Genomic DNA, 24,439 nt, shown 5'->3' with positions numbered 1-24,439 from the left:
AAACCAGCATCAAATTTAGTAAACTTTCTAAAGATAAAAATCAAACTATTTGATGGTTAAACCAGACTTAAAGATGTTTAAACTAGACTTAAGCATAGTAACATACGCGCAACTTGAAAACCCTCGGCCTGATTTATCAGGTGCACTACTGTCCCCCAGTGGCCTGACTTATTAGTGCATGCCAAAGTTTTTGGACAGACAGACGACAAACTGATGACAGTAACCTGCGGCCAGTGTGGCCAAGGGTAAAAACCAAAGCTAGAGTAGGTGGTTAAAACAGTAAAGATGGTTAAAATCAGGGTGAGAAGAAAGGATGACGGGATAACTCATCATGCCTAGTGGCTACAGTACAACCCTGTGGGTGTAGTGTTATGATCTGGGGTTGGTTCAATAATGTGAATATGTGGGGCTTTTTTAGTTTAGTTCGTTTTCAGGTTGTATTGTTATCTGTGATGGACAGATCATGTAATTCAACATGATTGTTTGGATGTTCACTAAAAAAGAAGATGATGCAATTCATGACATGTTGTTTGCCAATTTGGAGAAATCAGATTGATTTTTTAGATTAAATCCTGTCATTTTAGGAGCTGCTGGAACCTGCCTTCTGACTTAAAATATATCTTCCACACCTACAGATTGATTTTTGCTGTTTCGGAACTGTTTAAAGTGTTTTGTTTCGGCTGAGTCATTTGACTGAACTGAGCTTCACGTGCAACATCTTGATCCAAAATAACCTGCAAACCGATGCCCAATGAAACACTCCAATAAAATCTACACAGAAAAAGTTTCCAAATGTTCCCTTGAATTCCCTTAAATTTCCGATGTCAGTCATGGTTTGTCATTTCCTTTTGTCACAGCACTGTTTGGTGGTGGGACACAGTGGGACAGAGGTCAGACTGAAGGTGCAGTCTTCCTTTGTGTGTACAGTACTACTACCATTACTTTAGTACCAGTACTACCCGACTGGAGGGAGGAGTCACAGCTGACCTAGATCACACATCTGTTTGTTCATTTCCATCGTGACTATTGCCTCGATCTTCACTTCTGTCATAAATAAATTTTAAAAATGTAAAAGTTAGCGAACTATAAATTGTCTAGTCTCACAGTTTCAGCAGATCATGTCCTGCCAGAAAACAAAACAAAAAAAAAACCTGGATATATTACACACAGCAACATGTCTGATAAATCATGTTACAGTACAGATGTAGAATGAACCAGCATTTCGATTCAAGACTAAATCCATGTTTGTGATGCAGATAAACACAATGACTCTCCCTGGTCCCAGAATATCTGATCTGAGCAGATGACAACATCCTACTCATACACAACAGAAAAACAAAAAACACAACTGGATACAAACAGTGCTCTCAGAGAGAAAAAAAAAACAGCAGCAATTCCAAAACTAATCAACACCCTGAACTACAGCAATTAAAGTCAATGTAAAATTTAAAGTATCAACTCTGACCGCCCCCCCCCCCAGCACTGAAGAGGAGAGGGCTGTGGAAGACGAAAACGAAGGACCGCACTGCTTCTCCTCGGGGCAGGTGACGTCTGTGGCCTGTTCCAGCGGTACAAGCATGCTGTTCATCCAAACAACAGCTCCAGTTTGATCAAGAAGGGACACAGAGAGAAAAAGGCCTTATTTTGTACTGATGCAGCATTGGTTTCCACTACAACACTCACAGATTAGACCAGTGAGATCAGTTGAAGGAATTCACTGTCATTTCACTGTACTAGATGTAAAAGCTACAGTAAAATACTCTAATGTGAGTATTCCAGAAGCTGAAAGCACTTCAGTTCTACAGGAGGTTTTGTTTCTCACTGGTTTCTGTTTCAATGGTGACGGCTGCTTTAAAAAAAACTTCACTTTTAGCTTTAGACATCAATAAAAACAGCATTATTACATAGCTAGTGGATTTTTTTCTTTTATCATTTGTTAGACAATTTCTTAGCATATTTCCACGTCATCATTCCACGTCATGCATTCCTGAATATCATAATGTGTGTGTGCATACAAATGTTTTTATTATACTGATTTTTAAAAAATCTTTACACAAGTTCAGGGCTGCTGTTCCGATATCTGCCACCACCACGCATGAACTGCTTCTAAATTTTATTTCAACCAATCGATAAATTTTAAACAAAATGATGAAGATGATGCAGAAACCCAGTCAACCAATTCATTATCCCAGCGATCACTTGCACGCCTTCATATCAGTGCAGCAACAGACGCTTCACACACTGAGGAAAGACCCACACAAACAAAAAGCATCAACCACTTTACAGAAATGGAGCCTTTAAGGGGTTAAATGGCTTAATTAGGTTATTAATCAGCCTGCGAACACCTGCTAAAAAATCTATAATCTTTGCTGCCAAATTGTTTTCTCCACTGGCAGCTTTTATACCTGTAAACTGATATTTAATAATATATTACTTCCATATAACCACCCTTAGTATATCTTAATGCTTAAAAAGTTCAATTTGACTTATAAAATGAGAAATGTGTCATCAATATGCATGCAAGCTGTTAGCATGTCTTAGCTAAAGGACATGTTATTATTATTCATGCAATGATGATAAACATACCTTAAATTAAAATAGTGTTTTATGTAATATGGGTGTAATTTCAGTGATGTGTAAGTTGGTAACAGTGGTGTATTTTGCTAACTTGTGTTAACTAAACATGAGAGCTATACTGTCTTTACCTGAACTTGACTATCTCAGTCTTTACAAAAAGGACCCCTCTTACCAATTACAAATAATACAAAATGATGCACAATTTATAATAGTTTGAGATGTATTGTGTAGTTAACAACAAGGCTCCATTTGCCTTTCCTATGGTAGTAAACCATTCACAAATGTTTACCATGCAAAGTAGGCTAAACAACCAGCTGGATTTAACATCATTCAACTTTGCTCCAAGTACCATGAAAACTGTTATAAATCACCCTAAATGTTTATTAATCCCTCATTAAATGTTAACAGCACAATTAATAACCTTAACTTGAACCATTTATAAATCCCAGATTGTAAAGTGGTAACAAAAACATTTGAGGAATGCCACGAAACCCCCCCCCCCAGAAAACCGTCAGTCAGTCTTCATTACAGAAGATGAAGAATTCCAAGTGAGGTGAAATTGTTTCTGTCAGAAACAGCAGATTTAAAAGACCACATCCATACCTCAGCATCGCCTCCACAGCCTTCACACACCAACACACAGACACACTCTAAGAGAGGTCCCCAAAGCTGAGTGCAATGATATGAAAATCAAAACATGTGGAGAAACAGCAGCAGATAACGCCAGGTTCTGCCGCATCACTGTGTCAATAGGCAAAACAACACAGTTTCCTGTTTTAAGTACTTTTCTGATTTAGGGTTTTTCTCCTCATGTCAGAGTTGTGAAAGGACAGAAATCCAACCACCAACACAGATTGACAGTTAACAACGACCCTGCAGTGAACTGCATTTTCTTTTTAACCCAGATTACTACTAATGGTTAGTGAAGGCCTGCATGAAACCACTACGGGTCTAAACCTGGTTCTTCCAGGTACTGGAGTATGACTCAAGAGTGATAGTGATGATTACAACCCTGGACTGAAAATGATCGTTACAGTTCAACTCATGACTGTCGCATACCACTGTTTCTAATGGATTTGTCAAATGTAAAATTAGCAACAATATAAGACAAAAAGTCACCTGAAATAACATTCACAGTGCTCTAATAAAAAACCTGAAAATAAAATGACAGTGATGAAATGAAATCTTCTAAAACAAGTAAAAAGAGTAAAAATTCCGTGCGACCAAACTTGTGTTTTTCCTTTTTTCTTCCTATTCGTTTCATTTGCCAACGAAGGAAGGCATCTTGTCTTGCTTGTACGTGCAGCCTGATACCAGGTGGTGGCGACGGAGAGCCTGTTATAGATGCTTCTCCTTGGTGATCCCGTTCTGCACATGCTTCCTGGGTGTGAAGAGAATAAGAATGAGGTTGTCAGAGGAGGTGATCAGCAGATGTGAAGCATTAGCAGTCAGAGAGGATATGGAGGCGTTCAAGGCTGGGCAAAAAACAGCCACATAATCACGTCAACATGTACATATGGTTGGATTTTTAAGGTGGTCAAAGGTCACCGTGTTAATAATCAGTAAATGACACACGAAAGACATGAGGTTAAAGGCAGTTCCTCAGATAAAAACACATAAATCCATGAGTTCAGATAAGTCCTGTATATGTCCTGTAAATTGTTGTATGTTGTAACTGCTGTATTTCATGCTGCCTCTTGGTCAGGACTCCCTTGGAAAAGAGGTTCTTAATCTCAATTGGATCTTTTTCCTGGTTAAATAAAGGTTATATAATAAATAAATGAATAAATAAATAAATAAATAAATAAATAAATAAATAAATAAATAAATAAAAGCTCAACTGATATGTTTTAAGTTTAGTCAACTTAGCATTTTCTTATTTAAAACTCATTGTTGTAGAGTGCTGATGTCCACAGAAAAGCAATTACTGTTACCATCTGACCACCAATGCATGATAGAACAGCTAAGACATGTTTTACAGCCTCCAACCCCTACTCATTAACAACAAGGATATCAGAAATGCATATTGCAGCCATTGTGGTTTGTCCACACCCTCTAAGTATTACAATATGACCACATTACACCACTGATTTGGTTTCGACTTTAAAGGTTATTTCTAAGATTCAGAAAGGATTGAGCACTTTAGCAGGTGAGGTGTTGGTGTCAGACATTATTGATTTTGTATCTGGAGGTTAATATTATTACAAAGTGATGCTGTAATGGCAGCAAAAATATTCAGAAATGGTCATTTATGCATACATTTTTCGGTTCAATGTGGTGTGAATATGGTCTTTTTACTTTTTAAATTGTGTAGAGATAAGATCTGTTTATAATTTTCCTCTGATGTTGTTGCTCAAATGTTTCTAGTTAAAAGGGTAATGCTACACTGTTCTGTTAATGTTGTGTAAATGCAACAAACCAGGCAAATTATCCTCATATCACTGCTACAACTGACCAGAAACTGAAAAGACAATAGATAATGAAATTATGGAGACACAGAACATATTACGCAGTAAAGCAATAGATTCATAACTGTTGATTATTCCTGTTTGATTGCAGTATGTGTTATAGGTGGAAAGGTAGAACCTCATATTTAAGGCTGTTTAAGTTAAATGTACTCTTTCACACCTAAAGTCAATAAAAACTTGATCTTTTTGTGTATAAATTTAAAGTTATGGATATAAAATTAGATTTAATTATAAATCTGTTCATATCCAAACAAAATCAAACACATTTTCCAACTAAGGCTGTAATATACACAGAATTAAGTGGATTTATTAAGATTAATCTTTCCTGGAAAAAAAATCTGATATGTTAAAATCAAGGTTATTGGATTGGAGACATTTGATGCTCAACATATACTCAAAATATAATGTATTTTATTTTGTAATATATTAATAGTGAATGTATTTCTCTTGCCTTATATGGCAGATAGATATAGTAAAGAGAGTGTTTTGACTCTCTTTACTTTGACTTTTTCAGTTCATGTCAACAGAAAACAATCCATTAAAATTGTAAATTGTCCATAACATTGAAAAAAAATAAGATTTAATTGTTTGGCCTTATCAAGTTCTTTTGTAAAGTCTTTTTTATGTTCGCATCTAAATCACTTCCCTCATGGTGAACAACTTAGAAGTGTACTCCATCAAAAGCTGTCTATTTGTTTACATACCGAACCGACACCAAACCATCACTTGGGCCTTTTCAGAATTCCACGCAGCTGCAGCAGAAAGAAGCTATGAAGCTGTTTCCATATTTGTTGCTGCTGTGGCCATACTGTGACTGTGTGGAATTCCCATTCCGCATTGCACTTTGCAACAAAATTTCCGAAAAGGCCCGAGTGACATATCGGTTTGGTATGTAAACAAACAGATGACTTGCCCTGAAGTTGTTCACCGTGAGGGAAGTGATTCAGGTGCGTGAGCACAGAAAGACTTATGGATTACTGATAAGAAGGCTATCACTCGGGTTTTACAAATTTGAAGAAAAATTAGTAACAAAACTCATACGCAGCTTTAATGTATTATTAATGTGTAAATTAAAGTGTAAATTTCACCATCTTGTTGAGGTGTTCAGTAATCTTATGTAACATTATGCTCACTGTGACTCATATTTCTGTGTAATATAAATGCAGAATGTATTGAAGACAACTTCATCAGGTGAAAAACAAAGAAAAACACAGATTTCAGAATTAAACACCTTCCTTCTCATATCAGTTGGAGGTGTTAGGTAGAAAGTGGTGGAATGTAAACATGGATTGTCGCTTAAAACAGGTTATCAGATGTAGAATTTTACCTTGAAATATGCTCTGATGTATCTTAAGATGTTCTCTGTCAACTGGTATATATGTTTATACAACTTCAACACAATATAAAGCATGATTTTGTTAATGATATCAGAGGTAAATGGTTGCTGTGTGAATCAAAGCTTCTTTAGACTCTGCAGTACAATTCATTAATGCTTTTGACATAAAGCTAAAAGTGTTATTTCTTCACATTCTGGTAATAGTAACATTTTTGTTGGTTGTTTTAGGCTAAAAATACAGCAAACTGGTCCTTTAAACACACAGATTTAGTAGTATCAGTCTCTCACTGGTATAAAAACTATATTACATTAAACTATAACATGTCTGGTCTTCAAAAATTGTTTTAACACTAATGACTGAACTATAAAACTCATAGAACTAGCAAGAAACACTTTTGTAAATCTAAATCGGAAGGGGGTTTGGCACTCCCAAACTTTTTATCATATTATTGGGCTTCACAAATTAGGATTATGGCATATTGGCTAGTTGACACAGTAACTCCACCAAACTGGCTTGAATTAGAACAGGAGGCATATCAGCCTTATTCTATATGTGCAATCCTTCTAGCACCTTACACTACTGAGAAATCTTTATACAATAGCAACATGATAATCCACAGTACGGTGTGCATTTGGAAACAAACACTTTAATATGAAACCCATATTTTACACATTACCTATCACTGGAAACCCTTTCTTTCCACCATTCATTTTTGATAACACTTTTATTCTCTGAAAGAATACAGGCATCCGCACAATAGGTGACTTGTACATTAGAGGCACTTTTGCGTCCTTTACACAATTACAGTGTAAATATAACCTACCAGGAACTAGTTTCTTTAGATATTTGCAAATTAGAGATTATGTAAGAACACATCTGCAAAATTTTGAGTCTTTCACTGGCTCTTGTCTTGATAGATGCCTCTGGCTAGGGCTGCACGATTTTGAAAAAAAAAAAAAAAAAATCCTGATTTCTCCTCTAAAACTCGATTTTCGATTTTGATTTTTGGGTAAAACTACAAAAGACAACAAAAGTCAGCATGTCGTTTTCATGAGCAGCCCACAATGCAAGCCACTGCTCCCTACCTCAAATCTGTGATGGTATCACGTGATGAACCCACAGAAGTTTTTTTTTGTCTTCACTAAATCTTTATTGAATGAAGTAGAGTATACAAACAATGTATACAACAAGAAAATAACATAAGTTTGCCAGGGGGAATACGCTACAATACAGTGTCCGAATCAGAGCAAATACTGATGGTTTTTATAGCCTTTTTGTTTCCAGATTTATCTAACAGCTTTAAATAAAATTCACCATCTTTCAAAAACTCCAACACATGGCGGCTGAGCTGAGGGGCTATGAGCAAGCCCACGCCAGCCCGCCGCCTCTCACCGCGGCGTCGAATAGTCGAACCTCGGATCCAGGAGGAACAATGCAGTTTTTGTCCCAGTCGTGGAACGCTGGACCAGCTCTATACTCTCCATTGGGTGCTCAAGGGTTCATGGGAGTTCGCCCAACCGGTCCACATGTGTTTTGTGGATTTGGAGAAGGCATTCGACCGTGTCCCCTGTGGTATCCTGTGGGGGGTGCTCCGGGAGTATGGGGTCCAGGGCCCTTTGCTAAGGGCAGTCCGGTCCTTGTATGACCGAAGCAGGAGCCTGGTTCGCATTGCCAGCAGTAAGTCAGACCTGTTCCAGGTGCATGTGGGACTCCGGCAGGGCTGCCCTTTGTCACCAGTTCTGTTCATAATTTTTATGGACAGAATTTCTAGGCACAGCCAGGGGCCGGAGGGGGTCCGGTTTGGGGACCACAGGATTTCATCTCTGCTTTTTGCAGATGACCTTGTCCTGTTGGCCTCATCGAACCTGGACCTTCAGCGTGCCCTGGGGCGGTTTGCAGCCGAGTGTGAAGCGAGTGGGATGAGGATCAGCACCTCCAAATCCGAGGCCATGGTTCTCGACCGGAAAAAGGTGGTTTGCCCTCTCCGGGTCGGCGAAGAGTCTTTGCCCCAAGTGGAGGAGTTTAAGTATCTTGGGGTCTTGTTCACGAGTGAGGGAAGGATGGAGCGTGAGATTGACAGATGGATCGGTGCAGCGGCTGCAGTGATGCAGTCGCTGTATCGGTCGGTTGTGGTAAAGAAGGAGCTGAGCCAAGAGGTGAAGCTCTCAATTTACTGGTCAATCTACGTTCCTACCCTCACCCATGGTCATGAGCTTTGGGTCATGACCGAAAGGACAAGATCCCGGATACAAGCAGTTGAAATGAGTTTCCTCTGTCGGGTGGCTGGGCACACCCTTAGGGATAGGGTGAGGAGCTCGGAGTAGAGCCGCTGCTCCTCCACATCGAGAGGGGCCAGCTGAGATGGCTCGGGCATCTGTTTCGGATGCCTCCTGGACGCCTCCCTGGGGAGGTGTTCCGGGCATGTCCCGCCGGGAGGAGGCCTCGGGGAAGACCTAGGTCACGTTGGAGAGACTTTGTCTCTCGGCTGGCCTGGGAACGCCTCGGGGTCCCCCCAGAAGAGCTGGAGGAGGTGTCTGGGGAGAGGGAAAACTGGGCATCCCTGTTAAGACTGTTGCCCCCGCAACCTGGCCCCAGATAAGCAGTGGATAATGGATGGAATGGATGGATGGATCTTTCAAAAAATAAATAATATTGGTTTTGTGTTACAGAACTTACATTTGTGAATGAAAAATTTAGTAAGTAAGAAAACTAATTCAATTATTACAAAAAAAAAGGTTGTTTTTTTTTTTTTTTGAGGCATCTGGGCTCAGAAGTGATACCAGTGTAAGTCAGGGACAGGTGTGGACCATGTGGACCACATGAGTGATCTCCATGTGGTTATATTCAAATTGGGGGATCCGTGCGTGGAAGAGACCGACCCAGGACATGCTGGAGGGATTCTATCCCCGGAACTGGTGGATGTGTCTGGGCAGAGGGCTGTCTGGGCTCCTCTGCTGAGGCTGCTGACCCCGTGACCCGGACCCGGATCGGAAGAAGACAGTATGGTACGGATGCGGAACAACGTAAGATGAGTGATCCCCATGCAGTTATATTTCAATTGTGGGATCCGTGCATGAAGCCACGGCTTATATTTGTATAAGTACTGCAGGCTCATTAACAGATTTAACGTTCGTGGTCATTACATGGACTTCCGTGAAAGACCGCTGTCACAGATAGGAGAAGGAGCCTACGGTAGTCCCGCAAGTGCGCGGCCCGGAGGCATGAGAAAGATTAAATCGAGTTTACGATTTCCCTTTTTTAAAAATCGTCCTAATTAAAAAAATCCGATTTTGATTTAAAATCGATTAATCGTGCAGCCCATATCTTCCTCAGAAAAATTGATATCTCATGTATATGAGTCCTTGCAATCTATTAATCCAGTGAATTCCACTCTAATAAAAACAAAATGGGAGGAAGAGATGGGCACTGAGATCTCAGATGCTCTGTGGAAAGAGCTTGGAACAAACTCATCGTTGTGCTAATAATGCGTAATCCAATCTAAAATTCTACATCTTCATTACTCTAAAGAGAGGTTACACAGAATATACCTTGAGATATGCCCTACATGTAACAGATACCCTGTGGCAGACAACACGGTGCTTCACAGCTTTGCTCTATGTCCCAAGGTTATGGTATTTTGGTTCAATATCTTTAGTTTAATACCTAAAATGCTTCGCATATAGTTAGAACCTAAACCACCCATTATTATTTTGGGAATTTCAGATGATGTTAAAAAACTAAACAATTTCCAACAATGTTTCCTTTCTTACAGACTTAGCATTGCGAAGAAGTTACTTCTCATGCAGAAAGAAGTACCCTCCACAAAAATGTGTCTTAGTGACCTCACTAACACACTCCACTTAGAAAGAATTAGATATACTCTTATGGATGAAGTCACATTCTTTGAAAAAACCCGGTCACCTCTCATTCAATATCTCACACCTCTTTGCAGAAATTAACTTTTCACCTTTACTCTAACAAAGTAGTGAAAAGACAGAAGGGTATGGGTGGGTAGTGGGGGGGATGAGAGAGATATGTATTTTTATTTATCCTCGTTTTTATTTTAATGTATTTTTTCCTCATTTGTGTTCTGTATCTCATGTTTATATCTCTTTTTCATTTATTGTTATACATTCAAAGAAAAATATAAGAATGCATTATAACTAACTGCACATTTGTCTGTACTGAGGCAAAAATCCCGCATGCAATGTGTATGCAGTAAACATGTAACTGTATGACAATGTGCTGTAAGGAAAATATTTGACATAACACTAATGATTGATTGATGTGGAAATTCTACAAATAACCCCTGCAGCTGCTGCTTTGCTTCACTTCTAAAAAGAAAAAAAAATACTTAAACAGTGGAAACCTGCCAAATTGTGTTGTGGTTGCTTTTCTACCCTTCTTCTCTCAGTCCAGTGATCAAATCAGAGTGTGAAGGTGATGCTCACCCCTGGGTAGAGTTGTGATGTCCAGCATCATCGTTGTTGTCGTTTTCTGCCTTGGGGGATTTACCTGCCGCCACGGCCCTGCTGCCGTCCTCGTCCTCGTACTCCCTGACATCATTTACCTCCTTCATCTTCAGCACCTTCACTACGAAAACCACGATGAACTGCAAACAACACAGGAGGATGTGGCAGTTAGTCCCAGAAATAATCAGAAATTCAACTAAATGCTTCATACTAACAAGTGTAAATCACATTAATAGGAAGTTAAATATTTGCACCTATCTCACCTAATCTCTTTCTCTTCACCACTTTCTTGAGGTTCTCAGTGTGATTCAGGACCAGAAAACTGGAGAGGTCTCTTCAGCTATGTTTATGATTTAAACTAGGGATGCACCGATACCACTTTTTTCCAGACCGAGTACGAGTACTTACATTTGAGTACTTGCCGATACCAAGTATCGATACGAATACTTAATAATCCCATTCCAGTTCTTAGTTCCTTTTGTAAATGTGCTTTATTGTCGTTATCATTAGTCTGACTGTAACAAAGTGCTGCTACTCACATTTAATGTGTTGGAATGAGCGTTTCTCAATTAATCCACCAGGGGGCGCCGCTCTTAATTAACCATACTGGACAAATACCATGAAGAAGAGTAAAGTTTTTTGAGAAGAAGAAGAAAGTCAGTAATAACAAACATGGAGATGACATGTTTGCAATGTGATACTAATATTGCAGCGTTTTCACTGGTAAGGTTTAAAAGTTTAGCTTCAGCAGGTAGAGAAAAGATAAGTGGGCGATAAGTTTCGTTTTCACTTCTGTTAGCGGCACGGTCCGCACCGCTCCGTACGCCCTGGTATTCTCATTCTGTATACGCATCCGTGCGCACCTGGTAAACGGATGGAATGTACACAGAGGACGGACAGAACGCTGCGTCCGTATCTGTCTGTGTCTTTAACGTTACTTGCAGTCAGCGTTACTTTTATCACTGTCATTTATTTTGAAAAATCTCCACACTCTAAACACTCCCCACACATTATTCCACCGCCGCGTACCTGCTGCCCTTATCTGTGAATGTCACACGGCCGTAAGTGGTATTGGTACATTTGTATCGGATGTCTTTTACGAGTACGAGTACGCACACTGAGTATCGGTGCATCCCTAATTTAAACCCATGACTTTTGCTGTGTTTACACCTAGCATTCAAGCTAATTCTACATTTTTAACTTCATTAAAACAGATTCTTTTGGACGGAGAGCTGATTGTCCATATCTTTCCCTGATTCGTCCAGACAAGAAAACAAGATCCCTCCCTTGATGATCAGCTGTTTCCATCCTTGTCCAGTAAAATTTGGCTTCTTATCATGATACTACTCACTTATCCTGCCTTTGCATGCTATGGGAATTATGCTAAAGACCAGTTAATAACTCCAAAATTGCACATGAACGCCCCCTCACATTGTATTTTCCACTGGAGAACTGGGAAAAAATTTTGATACATGAGCTGCCGAGATGAAAATAACCTTTGAACTTTTCAACGTGGTGGAGAGCAATGGGGGATTCAATACGAATGGCAAAAAATACTTTAATTAACATTCTGCTGCTGTTGGCTGATGATTTTGCATATTTATGGCATACACAATGAGCAAAAAAATGTTAGCAGATGAATTAACATGGCCAAAACTGTTTTACCCAAGTTGCAGGTCATGATAATTTTTAGCCATTTTTCATTTCACTACTACAACAAAAGTATTTGAACACAACAGACTTGTGATTTCAAATTTGCAAGTGGAAAGGATCATCTTCCCAGTAGCACGTAAAGGCAGCATCAATTCACAGCAGGTGAGCTCTTATTCAAACAATTTCTGTCAGTTTTCATGTCCACAGAGTTGTCTGCTTTCTAGGTTATGTGATAATATTTGGTAATTATTTCTGAGACTAGTGGAAATGCATTTTTAGAAGACGGTTGTTCCTGTGTCCTTACTAAGAACCAGTAGATATTCATGGCCAACAGCGCCAGTAGAAGAGCATTGAAGAAGAAGTAGAAGGGGATGTTGGGAACAGACTGGAGACTGGACACACATGTGGCGTACAACACTTTGAGAGGGAACCAGTAGAGTCGGAACCAGAACCTGGGAGTAAAGTAGACGGTAACAGATCAGACATTAGAAGTAGATGATACAAGTCTGCTCATCATCAATAACTTCCTGAATGAATGAGAGGCATGAAGCTGTCGAGACCATAAGTATTTAACCATGACAGCAAAACAAATGAAGTGAGAAAGAGGCAGAAGGTGATTGGTCAAGCCTCACCATGTGATACTGAAGCTGACGGAGCCCATGTTGGACAGAATATCATTGAGCAGGTAATAGCCCCCTCCTCTGGACTTCAGGTAAATATTGAGTTTGGTGAATTCCAGCTGGATGTCGTTGATGTCATGGAGGAACAACACAAGGATCCCCACATTATGGTACCTGAGAGGGAAGAGTCACAGACAAGACATTTATGCTCAGCGGTAAAACTACATGTAGTTTCAGCAAATTCCAAAGGTATGACAGTGTCTCTGTCTCAAAGGAGGTAACAACAGTTATCGTTCAGTTACTGTGCATATTGTTTTTATTTACTTACAGGAAGGCAGTATTTTGGGCTTTGTCAGATTACCTGTTCCTGTCCCTGGTTTTGCTGAGCAGTGATAGCTCGTATTTTCTGTAAAATCATTTTATTTGCAGGCAGGAAGTTAGAAGCCTTAAGTGTATTATGGAAAAAATATTACTCTACTAATTCGTCTTCAATGAAGAAGGATAAGTTCAAACGTTCAGTGTCAAAGAAATCCCTTTATTTGGAGCTCGATAGAAAGAGATACCCCTCAGACAAAAGACTGAGACGGTCTGAACCCAAAAATGCAAATCACCCTGTAGTCTTCTGTCTCCCATGAGAAAATTATGATGTGTGGAAAGTGTTTTGGTTAGTGTCAGGAACTTAGAGATAACACCCCCGTGAGAAATGTTGGTTTGGCCTTCTACTCTGGACACAATACAAAAGAGGTCAAAACTGCTCTATAATACACAGTGACATGAATATATCTGAAATACCTTTATGATATATGAAATATATGAAATATATATGGATATAAGTAATTTTGCCATTACAAGTGCATGCAGTGTTCAGTGTCATATGTCTTTTTTTTTACTCAACCAGAACAACCTATAACTGAGTATGTGTCTGTCTTGCATTTAGCCTCTTCATGCCTGAATCTATATACAACTATATTAAAAAATAAATTGTGTTTTTGGTTTCAAGTAGATGCTAAATTAAGTGGAGATTTGACTACAGCACATAAAACAGAAATTTGGGTATGATGCAAATTTGCAACAACAAGCATAATGGCCAATGGACTCTATGCACAGCCCCACTACTTCCTGAACTTCAGGTGGCTCCTTTATTTCCTGTCTTTCATTATTGAACACACTGATTAATCCAGGTGTGTCTGACCACAGTAGTCACAACAAGAAGTAGCAGGCACACCTGGATTAAGCAGTGTGTCCAATAATGAAAGACAGGAAATAAAGGAGCCACCTGAAGTTCAGGAAGTTGTGGGGCTGTGCATCAAGCCCATAGTAATGAAAAAGTAATAAAACAGAATTTCCTATCTCAGGAGATGGATTTATTGACGCTGCAAAATTATTTTCCGTCCTGACTAGGTAGGTATCAAATATGCCTGAGCTGGTATTGGGGGAATACATACAATATCTCAGCTGATGGAAACTGTTTGATGCAAATTTGCAACAGTCAACATTAAGGGGATAAGAATCATAAAGCTTTATACCCTAGGAATAAACAGGCTTCAGTTCATCACATACTGAATGACTATTACTGAAGTTGCTGAAATTATTTGGAGTTTTGAGATTCAAATATTAAAACCATCTATCAGCAAGGAAACAATGAACCAGAACTACATTACAGTGCAGCAGTTTGTGTTGTCAATAGCGGCACTAAAGAGCCATTTGAACTTGTCAAAATTAAGGCAAGGCAAGGCAAGTTTATTTGTATAGCACATTTCAGCAACAAGGCAATTCAAGGTGCTTCACACAGGACATTGAAATAAAAGAAACAAAAAGAAACACATTTAAAACATTATAAAAGAAACATATAAAAGGTGATTAAAAACAGCGAGTAAGAAAACAACACATAAAATCAAAATAAAATAGAATAAAATAAAAATAAAAACACACACATATTAACCCTTTCATGCACTGTCCACTCCAGTGGACAGTTCTTCTCCAGCTGTTCTCTTGTATATTAATGGGTTTTGTTGTTTTAGTTCCATATCAGCCAACACAGTGGACGCTTATGCACCATCCCATACACTGTAATTCAGATCATTACTGAAACTTTGCTGTTCTTGATAAACCTGATCTGCAGTAACATGTTTGAGTGTAAATCAATTGTTATTTGTTAGACAAGAAGGTTTTTTTTTTTTTGCATATTATCTCCATGAAGTGAGTAATTACTAGCATTAGAATATGTTAAAATGTGAGAAGACATCAGATTAGCAGCATTAAAAATGTTTTTATTTCATTGTTTTCATATCACTTTCTGATATTGGGTTTTAAATACGTTTCTTTACTTCAAAAATTAAATGCATGGATATTTTTGTAACTCCATAGAAAAAAAAAAACTTGATCGCATTGTTTTTTTCATGGCTAAACACTGAAGAAAAAAATCTTGACTAAGGTTCTCATAATTCGTGCATGAAAGGGTTAAAGTAAAAGTTGCAGTGCAGAGTTTCAAAGAGAATATAAAATTTAAAAAGTCAAAAGCCTTTTAGTCAAAGGCAGCAGTGAACAGGTGAGTCTTTAACCTGGACTTAAAAGAACTCAGACTCTCAGCAGACCTGATATTTTCTGGTAGTTTGTTCCAGATATACGGAGCATAGAAACTGAATGCTGATTCTCCATGTTTAGTTCTGACTTTGGGAACACAGAGCAGACCTGTACCAGATGACCTGAGTGGTCTGGATGGTTCATACTGGACTAGAAGGTCTCTAATGTATTTTGGGCCTAAACCATTCTGTGCTTTATATACTAGTAAGAGAATTTTGAAGTCTATTCTCTGAGAGACAGGGAGCCAGCGTAGAGACCTGAGAACTGGGCTGATGTGGTCCACTGTCTTGGTCTTAGCGAGGACTCGAGCAGCGGCATTCTGGATCAGTTGCAGTCGTCGAATAGACTTTTTAGGCAGACCAGAGAAGATACTGTTACAGTAGTCAACTCGACTAAAGATGAATGCATGGACAAGTTTTTCAAGGTCTTGCTGCGACATCAGTCCTTTAATCCTAGAAATGTTCTTGAGGTGATAGTAAGCTGACTTTGTAATTGTTTGTATGTGGTTTTTAAAATTCAGGTCTGAATCCATGACAACACCCAAATTCCTGGCCTGGTCTGAAGTTTTTAACTGAAGTGACTGGAGCTGCATGCTGATTTTAAGATGCTCCTCCTTGGGTCCAAAAATGACTACCTCAGTTTTAATTAATTAATAATTAATAATTTGATTAATTAATTAAATTAATTAATTATTAAAATTAAGTCAAAACTGGCGCATTTTGGTTTAAACCAGGTATAAACAAATAATGATCTTTTAATGCATAATATAGCATTCATTTTTAACTTCAAAAGCACGTCAACATCACCAACACAGAAAGAAATTTAGTCAATCAATGAGATCTGTGTCTGACAGGAAAACAAGGGCAACAGTGGCTCTATTTTCCTTCTATTTTTATCATTTCTTTTCTTGGACTCTGAATGTTGCTTCTATGACAGCCGGTGGTGGTGATGGTGATGATGATGATGATGATAATGAGGATCACTTTGGGAAAGTTTTAGGAACTATTACCATTTACTGTTGTGTTTACAGTTCACTACCTCTCCTTACCCATAAACAGAGGTTAGAACTGACTGAGTGAGCTACTTCCTATTTACTGTGCATTCTCCAGCAGAAAGAGACTACAGTAGTTCACTACTCACTCTAGTGGTACGAAGTGTCAAAAGTCCAAAGTCCAGTAGAGCTGAAACGGTTGATCAATCAACTCAAATCGATTAAAAAAATTCTTCAGTTCCAATTGTCCTGAATCAAAGTTTCCTTTCCTTTCTAAACATTGGCTCCACTGTTGTGTTTCACATGGACACTTACTGTGATGCACACAATGCCAGGATAAGCACAAAGTTGTATGTTAGTTCCATCTTAAGTTGTTACTAAGTTGGATACAAATGTGTTGTAGACTGCAGTGCACACATTGTTTGTAGATGTAATTTGACTTATTTGTTGTTGTTTATATCTATAAATACTTTTATATATAATTTTATACTGTTGTTATTGTTATAGTTATTTCTATATAGATATTTTTTATATATATCGTTATACTTTTATACTTTTTGTCCTTGTTGGCTCAGCTGGTTCTGAAATAAAGGACACGTTTATTATTTTCAGACATGTCTTTTTCACATTTTTACAATTTTTTGCGTATTCAAAAAATTGTTTAATATAATCGAATTGAAGAAAATAAGAGTTTAATCGATTGCAAAAATAATTGATATCTACAGCTCTAAAGTTCAGTACATATTTCTGCAAGATAATAGCCTACGCTAACATGTTTGGCCAAATGTCAGAAATATTCTTTTTAAACACTAATGACTCACTTCAGGTCATTACAAAATATTTTTACATAGAAATAATACAACAAGGTCATTTCATGCTTTTTTTTAAAATAGACCATCATTATATTTCACATCTATACCCAAAGTTTGTAATTTCCTAATTTGTTAACTTCATAATCCCAATTAATTTTAAGAATTGTCAAACTCATATTAGAAAAGATCACACTGATTATTAGATTTTAGACACCTTGAAACACGCTCCATTATCAGACAGAATACCTGCTCATATGAATATCCATCATCCAAAAGTGGTCAAAAGTAAATATTTTTGGGTCTGTATCTTAAAATGCTCAAGTTGAGATGAATAAAATCGTTGTACCTAAAGGCGTAGGAGAAGCTGATGAGTGCCAGTGTGATGATGTGATGCACCACCATGACGGCCGAGTCCTTCCTCCAAGCATCCATGTAGACGGTAGCGTAGATGGAGTGTCCATAGAAGCTGCCCTGGATCAGGTAGGCGATGGCAATGTCTGCAGGCACTGTCATACCACTCTTCCAGTCTGCAAACATAAGGACACATTGATCATTTGACTTTCACCTCAAATTCACATCATACATGGTCAACAAGGATGTCAATTTTCAGTAAAAGTTTACTTATATTTACATTTGTCTTCATGTATAATCAGCAGGAAATCCTACAACCAATTAGACCAGTTATTCTTGTTAACTATCAAATTCTTATAGGTAAAATATTGACAGCTTTCAGCCTGTAGATGGCACTGCAGCAACATTGTAATTTCTATGGTTCATGAATCCCATTCATCTGACACACTTACTTAATGAGGAAAACAGGATGCGCTACGCCAGCTTTAGTCATAATAACATTTTCATACACATCTGAACTTCATAAGGATGTGTTTTACTGAGAAAAGGCCTGTGATTTAAGGGAAATTTGACTTGTGATGCATTAATATTTAAATGTAAATATTATCGACACTGGTTCTATATTTTTGTGCTTTCGTGTATATATATATATATATATATATATATATATATATATATATATATATATATATATATATATATATATATATTTTAGATACATTATTTAGACACCAAACATTGAGTATATCCAGTAATTAAAGAAATGAAGTAAATAATGTTGGATAGATAAAAAAAATTCTCAAAAAATACAATTGTACAGTTATTGTAATTTGAAAAATAACTCTCTCTCTCTCTCTATCATAGATAGATAGGTAGATAGATAGATGCCTGAAATACCCAGCAAAAAGTGTTACACAAAATTAAAATAACAGTAAGACAACACTAAATAATATTAAACAACACTAAATTTATAATTAAAACAATATTGTAAACAGATAATTCAATAAAGTAAAATAAAGGTTACACAGGCTTAAAAAATCTTGAAAAAAAAATGTATAACCCTAACCCTAACAATTAATATAACAAGAAGTGCTTATTAGAATGACCCCAGAATGACAGACATTATGAGTTTTAAAGTTTTACTCCATAACACCAAAAGCTAGATTAAAAAGAGAGGTCTTTAATTTGCTCTAAAAAAAAATCCACTCCGTTAAATAAGGCCAGTGTATGCATTTCAACAAAGGTATCAAATTAGTTTAATTTTCATTCTTAAACTTGTTTATTATTTTTATTTTCTGCAGCAAGAGGAGAAAACACAAGTCATGTAAAGAAGACTTGAGGAAACAAAATGTACAAGTGGTACATTATATATTATATCTAAAAGTAAGTCTAACGTCCTACATAAGGTCACTTTTTGTCCCACATTTGGTTTGTTTCTGGGCTTATTTCAAAAGTGTGTGTGAGCTAAACTACAAGGTTTCAACACAGTCAATAACAGTATGTCAGGGACATTGTCACAGCAACGCATACATTCATCTGGACTAAAATACAGTCTGATATGTTTTGCAGACAGATTCTGGGCTCTATACAGGGACTTCCAGTGGGCATGCCAGATGTTAAGGGTCACTTAAGGGTAGTTGCCATTAGAGGAGGAGGCTGCAGGGATCACATTTCATCTCAAGAGCATTAGAAAGGGTTATAACAGAGGCAAAACAAGCCTAATGTGTGTTAAGGCGACTGTGACGCTAGCTCATGTCTCCGGTAGCTGATGCTGAACGGAAACTTTCTCCTCCGCTGTTCGAGACCGGTTTGTCTCCGGTGGGGTGAGGTTACGTTTGGGCTTCGTGTAATGTTTATTGATTGGACCTTCCATCATTAAACATTGAGAGGAAGGCTGCTGGATGGATCACAACACAAGAGCTGCCAGGGGGATAGCATGGGAACTGGAGCTCCAGCTTTTTTTTTTTTTCCTCCTAGAGAATGAGTCCATGTTTACTCTTCTAATCTCAATACCCAACCCCTCCACACAAACGCCACTGCTATACTTTGATTTCCCATAATTTCCTGAACGCATTCATCTCTGTCTTTTCTCTGTCCATCCAGATTAGATGGTAGCTGTGTCCACCTCATTCTGATCCTTATTAGAGGTGATGCTGCAGTTAAAGATGAAATCGGTGCTGTCGGCTGGCCTTCGCCAGCTCCACTCAGAGTCCTGACACCTCCATGTCTGATGGAATAGGACAGGAGGCTTTAAAATTCAGCACTGGATTAGAAGTGAGATCCCCAATGTACATACATCTCCCATCCATCCGCCATTAGTGCTGCTGTGATCACTACAGCACATTTCAGCATGGTGACACTGTTCTCCATTAGACACAATTATGCAGCTCATATATTTTTAAAAAGCATAGCAGAACTTAATGTTTTGGTCATTTAACTTCCATATAACTGTTTTTACCTTTAATGTCTTATAATAGCTATAAATTGTACATAATGTCCTGTGTGTACGATTTAAGAAAGGATCTAATGGGACAAATGGGGTTTACTACTCATAATCCTGGTGGAATTGGAAGAAAAACTACCAGTCAATAATTATCATCCACAGTTCTATCAGCTGCTGCTGCAGTCATAAAATAAAGATTATTATCATTTTCAAAAATTCTTTTCATGCTGCAAGTAAATGACATTTCATATACATTCAGATGACTACAGTAATCTATCAGTAATCTATAGTCACTCCAGCTGGATTCAAACATACAAATTTAAGAAATATTGCATAAGTGAAAAGACATGCAATGTGCAGATTGTGATTTTGGTCAATGTCAGATTTCAAAATCAATATATCTTGCATCCCAAGTAAAATCCCTAAATGACAGACTTAAACCCAGTGCTTTCTCTGGGCGAATGTTAAAAATGCAACCTGTTTGCTAGATGGTTTCAATGTAATCCTTAAGAATATGTTAGTCTGGTCCTTGCTTATCAGTAGCTCTTTATTTCATTCTGCTGCAAATACTGTTACTAATACTGATAGATACAAATACACACTTACATATTTCATATATTTGTTGGTCGATATAAATACACAGCAAATAAATTTAAAACAGAGTCCTCTTTGTGATTCATGTTTTGTCCTGAGTTCATTAAAACAAAATTAAAACATTAAAATCATGAAATGTTCATGACACCAGGGTGACCATATTTTGATTTCCCAACGAGAGGACACTTGGCTCTGCCTCGAGATACTAAAATGATCACACATTACGTAAGTACTGTTTGGTGCAAAGCATCTACAACCCCGGAGAAAATATTTCAATGAAACAGGCTTCTTAGAATTATTTAATTATTCTAGCTGTAGAAGTGTCATAAAAGCTGCTGTGTGTATGTGCTTGTGTCCTTTCAGGACTATTTCTACTTTCAAGATTGGGCAAGATCAGGTTTTGCTTTACTGTGTGTTTTAGGTGTCATAACAGGGTGGAATTACAGACAAAAACAAAAAAACTGAAAAGAATTTTTTTGGTTTTTACTGAATAAGGCAACTTATCATTTATACGTCATTATATGTATTACGGATCAGATCTACAAAGGCACAAAACATTTAGTAACAGGCAGAATATTGTTAAAATTGCATAGAAATTTTCTTTAGACATTTCAGATTGTTCATACTTGTTTCAGTTATTCACATTTAATTGTTAAACAATAGTTTGCTAATGTAAATATTTTCATAATTTAATATAATTTTTTTCCATTATTTATAGGCATAATATAATTTGTTTTTCACATTAAAACAAGAGGAACATTTGGAGTCATTATTTATAGGTTACTATGCTATTATTTTACTTGAGATCACAATTGGTCTGTATGTGGCCCCTGAACTAAAATAAGTTTGGCACCTTCGATTCTTAATAACTTCAGTATAATTTTGGCACTTTGCAAATTCATACTGTGGGCCTTTGGTGGGCTGGTTTTGGCCCACGGGCCGCATGTTTGACACCCCTGCTATAGTTCATCTATGGACAGGTCCATTCATCCCCACATCCACAGGCTGGTGTGGATCAGTGCCTTTCACTGTCATAATGTCCCATTTATATGACTTCATTCTACATGTCATATGTTGAATGACAATAAATAATCTTGAATCTTGGAAAGAGCAAAGTCTTTTCTTCCAGCGGGATTTGGAACTTTTCCAACTGCATGAACAGTGACAGCGTTATGGTCATCAAAACCCAGATATTTTCACTAATTTATAAACCCCGCCTGGACACCTGGGACAGGACACGAAAAGAGGACATGTTCAGGCAAAAAAGGACGTTTGGTCACTCTACATAACATTGAAAAAAAAAAAAAATCTATTTTTAGGTTTTTGTTCATAACTGTAACACACAAATGAACTCAGTGTGACATGGCCGTTACAGAAGGATGAATCTATCTGAATTTGCAAATTGTTTTTTACCCTGACAGTGTCTCCAGTGGATTATGGCCTGTTGCTGCTGCTTCATTAGATTAAAACGACTTCAGCTTCTTATCTATGCTGAAACATTAGGTTCATCAGACAGGCTGAGTCACAATACTGATATACCAATTGATCTGCGAATGGGCCAGGACAAAAAAAAGTGAAGAACAATCCTCATATTCGACTTCAGTTCAACACATTAACCCATTCATTAACACAAGACCCAGTGCTACTTTTGTAGCGGTTCCCCAATGAATTTGTCTCTCTTTTATCCATTAACTTTTCTTAAGTGATTTATCACCATTTATTATAATATTATCCTCTTTATTTTGCTTTTTTTCGGTGGAAACCAGGTATTTTCCATTATTCAATTTATTGATTATGTGATGTTCATAAAAGATCAGATTAAAGTTGAGAGTTATGTCAAAAAAGAGAAAATTGAAGAAAGTGACTTTTGCAGCGAAGATATCATTAACTGAACATAAACCAAGTGTCATTTATCAAATGACATGGGTTATACTGGTGAATCAATGTAGATGACAGGTTCACCTCTGAATGGAGCCTCTGAATGTCCAAATGGGTCATATCTGATGACCATGAAAAGATGACAAACTGCATTTTATCGCAATTATTTCAATGTATTGATAGGTTTAGTGGTATTAAACATTTGATATCAGTAAATGATTTTGGTTGCCAGTGTTTTTTTGGGTCTTTGAGGTTTAAACACTGACAGATTAACTGAATTAACTGACATTAAATGTTCTAAAGAGCAGAGCTGAAATGTCATTACAGTATGTGCACGATGGAAGATTGTTGTTGTGTGTCTTACTGTAGAAGACAGAGGGCGGGTCTTGGAAAAAGGAGTAGGAGCTGAAGAAGAGCAGGTAGGTGCTATATGACCATGACATGGTGTAGAAGACCAGCTTCCACGCGCTCTCTGGCATCTTGGCAGCATCTTTGGGCAGCAGCCGACACCACTGTGCAAGAGGCTGCAGAGACAGAGGCAGGACACAGTCAGACCCAGGAAGTGTGAGAAAGGAAGCCATGAAGAGTTATTTTTTCTTCAGGTAGGCAGCTAAGTGCACCGCAAGTCATTATACACAATTAATTAGAGTGGTGGAGAAAAACTATTCACTACATGTATCCTTCAGGGTCTGTTATTGCACTACTGCAGCTTCAGAGCTGCAGGGATCTATAGTATCTCTTATTTCTGTTTGAGGATTGGGTAGTTTCTGTTTCTTTTGGCACTGAGAATAAGCAGAAGCCTTTGGAGAAATATGTTGGCTGAGATGTTATCTTTTTCAGAGAGTAAGGTTTCAGCGGATGCAAACAAAAAACTTCACACCAATGTTGGAAGGAAACTAATGCAGTAATATATGTTTTTCCTAGAACTATGACATAAACATACATCACCTAAACCAAACTCCGATAAAATCCATGTGGAGAGCATCAAAGCTCATGTAAGAGGTGGATTAATTAACTTATCTAATAAGTAATATCAAACATGGTTGGTTTCCAGTGTCAACATTTTATCAGGGGTGATGACAAACAGTTTATTGGCTACTAGCGTTTTCCTGTCACTGTTTAAAAATTCACCAAAATTATATAATGGCACAATTTCTACCAAAAAAACAAAACAAAACAAAACAAAACCTACAATTCCTTAAACAGGCCACAAAACAAATAACTGTGTCCTTCATTTTCCACAAATCTGCTGAAAATGGGAAAGATTTTAGTCAAGCAACATCAAATTTCTTAGGACAAGACCCCTTTAAGCCCCCTTTATGATGCTACAAGACTGGTTTATATAATATATGCTTGTTCAACATCAGTAGCACACTGAGGTAAGTCATAATGTTTGCACAATAGCCACTTCAGAGGTTTTAGAGAACACATGGGTTTATTTATCTAAACAGCACTTCTATTAATGTCAATATAAAGTGTAAGATGAGCCACTGTTGGTTTCCTGCCAATGTTACTGATAGTCAGGATGTTGTATATTTGCCACAATGCAGATACAGCAGATGTCATTTTAAAGTACATACTGTACAATGGCGACTTCTACAACCTATTCCTCCATTTGTATTGACACTGTCTGTCCTGTATATTCTCTACGTGAGAACAT

General features: G+C 37.7%; 1 protein-coding gene across 1 annotated transcript in view; it reads right to left on the bottom strand.

Annotated features, from left to right (window-relative positions):
- Positions 1–426: 426 nt before the first annotated feature.
- Positions 427–24,439, bottom strand: part of cers1 (ceramide synthase 1) — a 110,623-nt gene continuing 86,610 nt past the window's right edge. Inside the window, exons 2-7 of the mRNA XM_030132119.1 lie at positions 23,144–23,303; positions 17,860–18,040; positions 13,140–13,301; positions 12,812–12,959; positions 10,834–10,994; positions 427–3,958 (exon numbers count right to left, since the gene is read on the bottom strand). Of these exons, the coding sequence (XP_029987979.1) occupies positions 3,916–3,958; positions 10,834–10,994; positions 12,812–12,959; positions 13,140–13,301; positions 17,860–18,040; positions 23,144–23,303 (855 nt within the window). The 3' untranslated portion in view covers positions 427–3,915. The remainder of the gene's footprint in view (positions 3,959–10,833; positions 10,995–12,811; positions 12,960–13,139; positions 13,302–17,859; positions 18,041–23,143; positions 23,304–24,439) is intronic.

This window comes from Sphaeramia orbicularis, chromosome 4, assembly GCF_902148855.1.
Source record: "Sphaeramia orbicularis chromosome 4, fSphaOr1.1, whole genome shotgun sequence".
In the NCBI taxonomy this organism is placed as follows: Eukaryota; Metazoa; Chordata; class Actinopteri; order Kurtiformes; family Apogonidae; genus Sphaeramia; species Sphaeramia orbicularis.
This window is presented reverse-complemented; position numbering and strand designations above follow the sequence as displayed.